Source organism: Phalaenopsis equestris, unplaced genomic scaffold (assembly GCF_001263595.1).
Source record: "Phalaenopsis equestris unplaced genomic scaffold, ASM126359v1 Scaffold000277, whole genome shotgun sequence".
NCBI classification, from domain to species: domain Eukaryota; kingdom Viridiplantae; phylum Streptophyta; class Magnoliopsida; order Asparagales; family Orchidaceae; genus Phalaenopsis; species Phalaenopsis equestris.
Window position 1 is genome coordinate 443,463 of NW_018164719.1, and position 11,633 is coordinate 455,095.

An 11,633-nucleotide genomic window follows, 5' to 3' on the forward strand; every position below is an offset into this window, starting at 1 on the left:
AAGTATTAGATATGTAAAGAAATAAAAATTGAGTGGAATATATTTTTTTGTTTGGTATATTGAAATTAACACAAGCAAAAAATTATTTGATGCTTCATATTGTCTAAAAGCCAATCATTGTAAGGCATGTGATGAATGGCAATTCAACTTGTGTTAAGGGTCTGTTTGGGGCAGTTGCAGCTTATTGAATGATCTGCTGATAAGCTGATTAAAAATAATCTGCTGATAAGCTAGGTGCGGTGGCTATTACAAATTTTTATATTTTTGAAAAAGTCAGACCGTTGTCAGATGTTGCCACCGCACCTAGATAGGTGCGGTGTGAAAACGCTGTTTTCGGCGTTTTGTTTTCGGTGCGGTGTGAAAACGCTGTTTTCGGCGTTTTGAAAACACATAAGCTGTCAAAACGCAGTTTACCCAAACAAGCCAAGTGCGTTTTCAAAACGCCACCGCACAAAAAAAACTACCCTAAACGGACCCTAAAACTCACGTTTTAGACCATATTTGAGTGTTTCTATATATTAATAATTGCTTGATTGCTCCGATTATCAACGATTTTGCTACATTAACATAACACAAATTCGAAATGCTGTGATTCAAATTTTTCACTCAATATATATATATATATATATATTCTAATAGCTTTCTAGCTTTGGTGCAGGCTTTCCAGCAAACACTTAATATCTGCAACATTCTCCGGTCAATAAAGAATGAAACAGTGAAATTCATAATACAGAGGAGATAGGAATTTGATTTAAACATTTCATATTACTAGAAAAAAAATAAATAGTTTCACAAAAGAAGCTAGAGATATAGCTGAATAACTTCATCCTTCAATCAAGCAGCTAAGCTGATAATTAATGGAACGTGAAAGATTAGATTGCATTCAGATTCCAGCAGCAACTAAAAGTCGGGGATTCCTAATTCAACCTGAAGAGGCCTAAGTCCAGGTTCTTCCAACAAGCTTAATGCAGAAAATCCGTAGAAGGAATGGTAGAGATCAGGATATGTAATATCTGGGAATTTTTTGAACCCACCAAACTGGAAACCACAAGAAAATTTTGTAAGATGAAAGAAAATTGCATAAACTTAGGGTCCGTTGGAGACGGGTGCAACGTTTTTGTAAAGATGATTGTAAGACTGTGGCGGGAAAAACAATTCTTAGAAAGCCGTAGCGTGAATTATAGATGGGGAGGTTTGCATACATAGCACTCAATTCCTATGTATTTACATACTTAACACCTAAACTTCAATTTTCACATATAAATATATCGCCTTACTATTGCATAAAAAGGTGTATTTCACTTTATAAAAGTTAAAATAGTGGTATTTTTTACGTGGTGCAAAAGATTGGGTGGTATGTGTGTGTGTGTGTTGTGTTGCCAGCCGTGACCTGTTGACAGAGCAGCCTCTTTGAAAGTTGTAAGTCCCCTCAGGTCACAGGTTCAAATCCCCCTCTGGCTAGTTTGTCGTTAGTGAGGGCGGTCCTCAAATAGTTTAGCACATGAGGGTGGTTGTGGGCTCGTATAATAGCCTCCGACCATTCCTTTCAAAGAAAAAAAAATATTGCGTGTGTGTTTGTGTGTAAAACTTAAAATTTACATGTTAGATATGTAAATACATTGTAATTTTGTATGTAAATGCCCCCATATAAATATTTAGTTTTTGCCTAAAAATCGGAAAATAGCTTGTTTACAATCACAACACTTTACAACTCTAGTTGCAAAAAGCACATTCTCACCAAAAGAAATTTTAGTAAGCAGCAAGAAAATGGTTCTCCAAATAGAACTATGGCGGCGGGTTGAAACACAATGTAGATAGAAAAATGTTCCAAACAAACCCTTAGAAAGAAGCATGGAGGAGTATGTGTGCACCTTAGACTGGCAAGAAAGTAAGAAACTGCGCAAAGCTTCTTTGTTGCAGAAGTGGTATCCACCCAAGAGCTTCAGAACGCCACCAACCCTGTACAGAGAATGAATCTCAGGAGGAGAAATAATCAATGAAGAGCAGATTAGGGAGTAGTTGGTTACCAAAATGCATAACAAGTATCACTGGGCTTGTTGGCCCTGCCTTGGAATCCTCCATCAACTGATTGCCGCTGCAGAAATAAAACATCCCATTACAGAGCAGATAATAAGGGAACCAAAATTTTTAGTTAACAATGAAAAAATGGTTAAATCAATGCCAATCAATAATGATAAACAAAAAAAAATATCATTTTAAGTTTCAATTACATTACAAAGCATAGAAAATTTGTTGCATGTGCATCAAAACTATGAAAAAATTGAATAAAATATAGGTGGCGTTCATTGCTATGATTATCTTAATAATCAACAAAACAGGCTTTGAAGTATAAATCTCAGAAGACTAGCAGATCGTGCAAGGAATTCCTATTCTTCTTCATGTCAACTACTTGATTTCGCTGTTAGCCAAGTCGATTAGAAAGGATTGGGTCAGGAAGGGTCTCCTCATTCAACAGTAACTTGGTTGATAGAACAATTACATCAAAACAATCAATTTTTCATGCAAATAAACAGGATACTTGATACTTGAAACAAAGACAATGATAAAAGAAAACCAAGGGGCAAAGTAGCTGCAAGTGAGATTGGCAGAATTGAAGAGATGTAAACAAAAAACTAACAGTATAAAAATAAAATTCACAAACCAACTTCAAGTAGTTGAGTAAGGCTGATGGTGACCAATAAGTGAGGAAAAAAACAGGTTTTTTATTTATATTTAAGTTTGGTGGTAGAGTGCTTACAAAACTGCTCCAGTGGAAGCATTTCTCCAACACATCAAGAATAAAAATGGCAAAACTGATCGCTTTCCACAAAACAGCTTTATTCAAACACTACAGCTGGCCAAATTAAGCCCTCATCTCACAAACTAGCTATGTCCAACATGCAACAAAAAGCAATATGTTTTCCTTCACTAACATTCATTTCATGCAAGAATATTCTTGTGCGGCAAAAATAATTGCCAGCACTTGTGATCCGAAAAAGATAAAATTTTAAAAGATATTACGCAAAAGGGATACACACTGCCCAAATATTTGATCTGCATGGACAAGACACTATATTAATGGCAAAATTTTAGATTAATGTGTCGTGTGGTTCATTTATAGTACCAATGGTTTCCCATAGTGTAGTAAATATGTATGTTGCTCCGAACTTAAAAGGAGATGGGAGAAAACCTTCCCTAGATATTATGTTCCATCATTTAAAGTCCATTGGCGGAAAATTTGATTTTTTTTATAAAGACAAAAGATTTGTAATAAAACAACAATAATGTCAAAATAGTCCTCAGATTCTTGTAACTGGGGGCGGTGACTATTTCAGCCATATCATAAGAGTCAGATGCCTAAATTGGCCTAAATTGGCCTTCTTTTATACTCTAGGACTAAAAAGATTCTCACAAAGAGTCCAGTGGCTATTTTGACACTTTATACTAATGTCTAACATGACGAATTTTCCAATAACTTGACATTATGAATTGTACCTGCAAGCTCCACTCCACTAAAAGTGGCACATCAATGACACATCGTTGAGAAAATTTCGATATGATGGCAGTTTCCAAATAACCCATCAAATGGAGAGCTGACACTGCACAGTACGTTGCACCACCTGCGTCACTAAGACGAAGACAAATCATGAGCCAATATGCATAAAACATCGTAAAATCCAAAGAAAAATTTGACAGCTTTAAAAAGGTCAGCGCTTGCAGGTATGTAGATAATGTTCTTACCATGGGACTCCGCCCCAGGCACGAGCCCAAAGCCTCCATCATAAGACTGCAAGCATTAGTTGAGAGAATGAGCAAATCACATTGCAGACCCTAATAAAGCGCTAATGACGTAAAAAACAGGGTAATTTTAGGTGGAAAACATTCAAAATCCCATTTTTTAAAGGAACGACCTGACACTTGAGTATATATTCCTTTGCCTTCGTTTTATCCATTCCAGTCCAATTGTTCAACATAAAACAGATTGCAGCTGGTAACATCATCCAACAGAAAGAATTTAAAGACTAAGTTCATATATATATGCAATGAGAACCGTTCTAACCAGCACAATATAGGAATCGAAGATCTGCTTCTGCCCCAGTATGAATGGGCATAAAGCTGTCAAAAGAAGAAGAAGAAGAAGAAAAAAAAATACTATTTTTTAGGAGAGGATGGGAAAATTTTCAGCGTATACATGTAAATAGCATCAATGCATGCCCAATATTTCACTACATCTCATTAAAGTCTCATATTTAGTTTAGTACATAGAGAGTTCAAGGAAAGAAAAAAAAAAGATTTACTTGCATGCCACTCAATTCTTATGTATTTACATACTAACACCAAAACTTTAATTTTTACATATATGCCACCTAAACTAAGCATGAAAATGTATATTTCAATTTATAATAGTTAAAATAATGATCTTTTTGATGTGGGATGAAAGATTTGTGTAAATGTTGAAAAGTAAAGTTTAGGTGTTCGATGTACATAAATAAGAATTGGGTGGTGTGCTTGCAAATGCCCCAAGAAAAAAACAATAATACTGGATCCACATATACAACTTCTTGCATTTATTTTTCCCCTCTTTTTGCCATAAAATTCGATCATATCAATGACATGTCCAGTTTTCAACCTGTTACTTTTAATTGTAAAAGAAAAACTTGATAAAATTGCCGAGTGGTTGAAGCAGAAAGTATACCTTCCATCAGGCAGTTGAAGCTCTCTCATCGAAACCAATATTGGTTCAATACAACAATTTGAGAAACTGTAACCAACAATTTTCAAGATGGCAAGGGCACAATATGTGCTGGCTAGGTGGCTACAATTGTTACCAGAAACCTATTTGTGTTAACAGATATGTCAATAAAGTTAGGAGCATTTACATGCATACCACCCAATTCCTATGTATTTACATATCTAACAACCAAAATATATTTTTTACATTTATACCACCAAAAACCTATGCATAACTAAGGTGACATATATGTAAAACTTGAGGTTTAGAAGTTAGCAAATATAAAGGAATTAAGTGGCATGACATAAATCTTCCATAAAGTTAACAGTATAAACAATACTCCATTCAATAACTACAACTAAAGAATCAATGTAACGTACCCTTTCACCATCAACTAAAGTGTTTGGAGGTGCGGAACCACCAAATCCATAGAATTGTCCTGAAGCAAGCTGACAGCTTAAAAAAGATTCTCAAATCTATGATAAATAAAATTGAAATGATAAGATCAATTCCTTTGAAAATTAACCTTAAAACATACCATTTTTAAGATCAGCATCGCTTTTAGGATGTTCTTGAAATGACAAAACCCATCTGACCAACTGATCCTTGTTAACCTTGAAAAATTGAATAAATTTGATGTCAGTTATAACAGCCACTGATTTTAGAAGAGCAACGATTTGTCAGTCATATCATCAACATCATGAACACTAACAATGTCCTAGCTATGAAAACATGCCAACCATAATCTATAGCATTAATAAAGACCCTAAATAGAGCCGTTGACTACTACAATAAAAGAGAAGCAGAGCAACTATTTATATTATTAATCCAAATTTATCTGTGGGTGACACGAGAGTATTACTAACAAAAATGAATCAATATAGAGAGGGAAAAATTGAGAAAAGAAAAAGAAAATCTGGACTAAGATGCTTCGAAATTTTACTATTTTAAAGCAAAGTACAAAATTTATACAAAGGATTCAATTATCCCAGGCTCATCCTCTGCCCCCACTGTTTATAGGTTCAAATTCAGGCACAATGCTACATGAAGACCAAAAAATAATGATACAAGTAAAATTATATAGCAAGGATTAACACGTACTTTTTATAAAATGAACTTCTCTAGAGTCTAATGCCAACTTAACAAAGGCTTGTCGAGTTCTTGCAAATTCTAGTGATTAGATATTTGAATATTGGGTGAATTAATTTGGGTGGTTTGGCAAATTGTTGGATTTATGAAGCTGAAGCACCCACACAGAGCACACAACACATATGCGCTGGGTTGTGGGCTCATATGCGTCCACTTGTGGGCGTTGACGGGTGAGGGAGCACACCTTTGGGCGCCGCTCCAGAAAGCCCAGTGCTTAGGAGCCACATCTGGGCATTTATGTGCCCGGCGTAGTTGGCATGCATTTTTTGATTTTATGACCAACTTCGAGCGGCGAAATGTGTGCTTCCTGTGCGAGTTCTTCGATAAGTTATTGGTGAATGTGGGAAGTATCGGAGAGGAGAATTTATGTAATCTCGACGTGTGTTTCTAGCGTCGGATCAGAGCATGAAGAGTTTGAAGCCAGGTCTTGTATGTTTCCTTGAGTGTGGAGAAGAAATCGAGTATTTTCTCTATAGAACTTTCTGATTCACAGTGGAATTTTTCTGGTGGTGTTGCTTCGTGGTTTTTTTCTATTCCCGGATATTTCCACATTAAATCCTTGTGTAATTTTATGGTTTGCTTTTATTGTGTTTATGCTCGTAAGTTTTTTCCGGTTTTCTCGAATCTACGCGATCCTATTTCTTGGTGTGGTTTAGATTTTTAATTGAGTCTAAAGCCTGGTGAATTTTGTGAAGGAGATTCTTCCGCCAGTTAATCTCTTTCCCAAAAAATTGATATCAGAGTGGAGTTAGATTCAAGTGAGAGCAATGACTAACAAAGTAAGATTCAAAATGGAGAAGTTAATGGGACAAACTTCGCATTCTGAAAGATGCAAGTGGAGGATTTGTTGTATTAAAAAATATTATACTTGTCACTACAAAGAATTATAAGGAAGTTTGTGTCCATGCTTATGGAAGAATCAAAAGTGTTTGATTGAACGACACTAGATTTGATTAATTTGTCACTTTCCTCATCTGTTGCGTTTAATATTAAAAATGAGAAAACTACGATGAATCTCATGACAACACTAGCGAAGATGCATGAAAAAACTTCTACTTCCAATAATTTTTTTCTGATGAAGAAGCTATTTGAATAATTTTAATACCGAGACAAGCCAGTTGTCTTCTGTGGGGATCAAATTTGATGATGAGGTCAGATTAATGGTGATATTATGTTCATCGTCGAATTGTTGGGATGGTTTGATCACGGCGTGAGTAATTCTTCAGGAAATTCGAAGTTGAACTTCGATGACATCGTGAATCTGATGCTGAATGAAGAAGTTTGCAAAAAAGCATTGAATGGTGATCTTGAGGTTCTGCATTGAATGCTGAAAATAGATGAAGAAATCCGAGCAAGAATACAGGCAGAGGCAAGTTCAAGTTTGTGAGAGGAAAGTCCAAGTCAAGCAGAGGAGGATGTTGGAATTGTGGTAAAAAAGAGCATTTCAGTAAGGGCTGCAAAACTTCAAGAAAGCTAGTGGTGAAGAACAAAAAATGAATCTCTCTACAAATGTCTCCATCGGTGAAATCCAAAATGACTCTCTGATGTTATTCCTAGTCAGCAGTGAATCATGGATAGTAGATTTAGGTGTCTTATTTCATGCATACCCCAATAAAGAGGTATTTAAAAACTACACTCAGAGCGATCTATAAAAAATTTATTTGGAAGATAACAAGGAAAGAGTGATGCTAATATCAAGTCATCGAACAAAATAGTTTGGAAACTTATTGAAGTTAGACATATTCCAAGTTTGAAAAGAAATCACATCTCTATGAGCCAGTTGACAAAGTCATGACTTGTGACTACTTTGACCAGTGATTCGTGAAAAGTGATCATGAGGCATTAGTGATGACTCAACACAACATTGATGACACTCTTTATCGAATCAATAAAATGAATGATTTCATTGATGTGGCTCGAACCAGGGTAGATGCTGATCTGTGCACTATAAGCTTGGCTATATGAGCGAGAAATGCATGAAGTCCCTACTTTATAAAAATAAACTTCAGGGTTTGAAATCAGTTGATATGGATTTCTTTGAAGATTGTATATATAACCAAGAGAAGAAAATTTCTTTCTTTAAGAGCAGGTTAGTGGTGTAATCAAAGAAACTGAAATTAGTGCATACTGACATATGGATTCTGCTCTAGTTCAGTCCATTAGAGATTTTCGCTATTTTGTGGCTTTTATTGGTGATCAAATAAAAAATATATGAGTTTATTTCTTAAAGCAAAAAAACATATATATTTAAAGTCTTGAAGAAATGAAAGGTCGTGGTAGAACAGGAGACAGACTTGAAGTTGAAGTGTCTCATATCAGATAATGGAGGCGAGTACTGTGATCAGAAGTTCAGGAATTTCTGTGCTACAGAGCGGATTAAACATGAGTTGACTGTCACAAGGACACCACAACAAAATAGTATGGCTAGGCGCATGAACAAAAAAATCATAGAGCGAGCTAGGAGGCATGAGACAGCATGTAGGCTTGCCAAAATAATTTTGGGTTGAATCAGCAAATACTGTAATTTATCTAATAAGCCATGGTCCATCAATACCTTCAGAGGAAGGCTTACCTGAAGAAGTTTGGAGTGATAAAAATGTAAATTTATCTCATTTAAGAGTATTTGGGTATTTTGCATATATGCATATTGATGTGGGTTCCAGGAGCAAACTTGATTCAAAATCTATTAAGTGCACCGTCATTGGATATGACCCAAACGAGTTTAGGTACAAGTTCTAGGATTATTAGAATCAGAAATTTATCAGGAGCAAAGATGTCGGTTTTAATGAAATGGGGATGTAAAAGGACATGATCATAAGTCAGGATAACCCATCAGCTACTTCTGTATAGTCCGAGTATGTTGAGATACTAGACACTGATGATGAGAAAGGTGAAGAAAGAAGTAGTGCTCAACTAAAAGAAGCACTAAAATTTCCTCAGTCACTTGCTACTGAAGTCAAGAAATCCAATAGAGTGATACGACTCGTACACAAGTATTTTCCTTCGTTATATTATTTGTGATTAACTGATAGACTGAAATAGGAGTCAGATGGTAGCAAGAGCTACAAGCAAAGAATTGTTTTGAAGGGTTTCCAACAGAAGGAAGTAGTGGATTACACAAAGAACTTGTCCCCAGTGATAAAGGTGACGACTGTCAGGGTTGTACTGAATCTGGTAGCAGAAGAAGATCTACATCTAGCACAGATGGATGTAAAAATAACTTTCTTATATAGAGATCTAGAGGATGAACTACAATTGATGCAACCATAGGGTTACAAGTTCCATACAAAGAATGTTTGGTCTGTAGATTTAATAAGAGCAACTATGGCTTGAAGCACGCTCTGAAACAGTGGTACAAGAGGTTTGAAATATTTATGTCACATAATGGGTACTTGAATTGTCAGACATACCACTTTTGTTGATAATTGTTATATCTTGTTTCTTTTGCATGAGGATAACATGTTGATTACAGGAGTAGATATAGAGAAAATTAGAGACTTGAAGAAACAATTATCAAGTGAGTTTAAGATGAATGATTTATGTCCAACTAGAAAATTCCTCGGGTTGAGAAGATCCTGCAGCGGTTTAGCATGAGTGAGGCGAAACCAGTTAGCACTCCTTTAGGTCATTTCAAACTGTCTAAGGAGCCATCGTCTACCTCTGAAGTAGAGCAAACACAGATGGATAAAAGTCTGCATGCTTCAACAGTTCGAAGTTTGATTTATGCAATGATTTATATCAGACTAGATATTGCATATGCAGAAAGAGTGGTCAGCAGATCAGTGGGCAATCCAGACAAATATCATTAGGAGGCGATGAAGTGGATTCTAAGGTGTTGGAGGGGAACAGTCAACAGGACACTTTGCTATGGAAGTGCAGGGATCGATCTACAAGAATTTGTATATTCAGATATGGCAAGAGATGTAGATAGTAGGAGAAGTGCAATAAGATATATATTTATTTTGGGGAACACAGCGGTGAGCTGAATTTCCAGTTTGCAGAAAATTGTTATACTTTCAACTATGGAGGTCCAATACATTACTATCACTGAGGTTTATAGAGCCAAAACACCCACACAGATCACCCGACGCAAATATGCCTACTTGTGGGCACTGACAGAGGAGGGGGTGCATTTGGGCGCATAGGCGCCCATTATTGGGCGTCGCTCTAGTAAGTCTGAGTACTTAGGCGCCAAGTCCCGGAGCTTATGCGCTTGAAGCAGTTGGCACAAATTTTTTGGTTTTAAGAACAATTTTGAGCAATGAAATGTGTGCTTCCTGTGCGAGTTCTTCAACAATTTTCCGTTAAAAGTGAGAAGTGTCGGAGTGGAGGATTTCTGTGATCTCGACATGGGTTTCTTTCGTCGAATCAGAGCATGAAAAGTTTGGAGACAAGTTTTCTTGAGTGTGGAGAGGAAATTGAGAATATTCTCTATAAAACTCTCTGATTTATAGTGAAATTTTTCTAGTGGTGTAGTTCAGTAGTTTTTCCTATTCTCGAATTTTTCCACGTTAAATCGTTGTGTGTTTTTCAGATTTGTTTTTGTTGTACTTCAGTTAGTAAGTTTGTTCTGGTTTTCTCAAATCTACATGATCTTATTCTGTGGTATGATTTAAATTTCTAAATGAGTCTAAGCCCTGGTGTTGGGAAGGAGATTCTTTCACCAGTTACTTTCTTTCCCAACATATTCGTGTTGACTCGGGTGATATATCTGCTATTTAATTTAGTGTTAATTAACTTGAATAGTATTGGCAACTAAAGAGGCGATAAAAAAAATATTCATTGGCACCTTTTTTATATGGGGAATTATCAAACAGCAACAAAAAATGAAAAAAATGGAATAAATTGTAACGGCAGATTCATCAGTGAACTAACATGACCTCAAAATGATAATTGATTCTTTTACAATAAAAAAAGCCCCGTAAACTGTCATTTTTTTATGTTTAATCTGCAAGTATCACTTTCTATGAATTTATGAGTACTTGTAAGTTCTACTTTTTCACAGGAATGCTTTACAGTAGCATCCACCATTCATTCATATTCATTAAATGCACAACAAAAAGCTGAACCCTCATAGGAGACAACATGCACAACTTAGAATGATCTTCCCACAAAGGATTATATGGCTGATACTGTCATAACAAATTTACCCAAACTAAGCAAATTACTACCTATTGTTAGCCATAATTCCAATACTTATTGTTCTCTTAATGTTGAAAATATGCACCGCCAATCACCTGGACAACCGAAGAAAAGGAAAAATAAAAGAAACTAAAAGAAGAAAATTGCGATCAAGGACACACAAAAATTTTAAGTGTTTCGGTCCATATGACCTACATCTACAGGAGTGAAATCGACCATCAATCATTAAGACATTAAAGTAGATTTACACAGCTTTTTTTTACATTGAGAGATGAGCTCTCATCTTGCTATAATCTCTCTCTCAAATCAACTATGTCACTGTTGACCTCACTGTTGGTTGAGGTCTAGAAACTTCTTTAGTAACCTAGGTCTAGCCATAGGACTTTCCTATTGACTAGTCTTAGAAAATTAGAAAAGGTACCCCCACCATTAGAAATTCAAAACTCTTCTTTTTACTCAACTTGAAATTCCACATAATGATCTTAACCTCTAGCATTTAGTAGATAAGATCATTATAAGAGAATTCAAGAAGAGTCCCTATAGGATTACTTGGCTTTAGGATTGACCCAGGGTGTTGACTTAGAACTAGGATACACCATATCTTCACAAT

The 11,633-nt window shown here is 35.8% G+C and overlaps 1 protein-coding gene across 1 annotated transcript in view; it reads right to left on the minus strand.

The window, feature by feature from the left end:
- Positions 1-659: 659 nt before the first annotated feature.
- The window catches only part of LOC110024885 (geranylgeranyl transferase type-1 subunit beta), a 23,656-nt gene continuing 12,682 nt past the window's right edge, over positions 660-11,633 (minus strand). The window contains 11 exon segments of the mRNA XM_020725073.1: positions 660-907; positions 910-1,038; positions 1,872-1,959; positions 2,028-2,095; positions 3,496-3,620; positions 3,742-3,787; positions 3,912-3,988; positions 4,061-4,116; positions 4,697-4,836; positions 5,113-5,171; positions 5,271-5,346. Of these exon segments, the coding sequence (XP_020580732.1) occupies positions 884-907; positions 910-1,038; positions 1,872-1,959; positions 2,028-2,095; positions 3,496-3,620; positions 3,742-3,787; positions 3,912-3,988; positions 4,061-4,116; positions 4,697-4,836; positions 5,113-5,171; positions 5,271-5,346 (888 nt within the window). The 3' untranslated portion in view covers positions 660-883.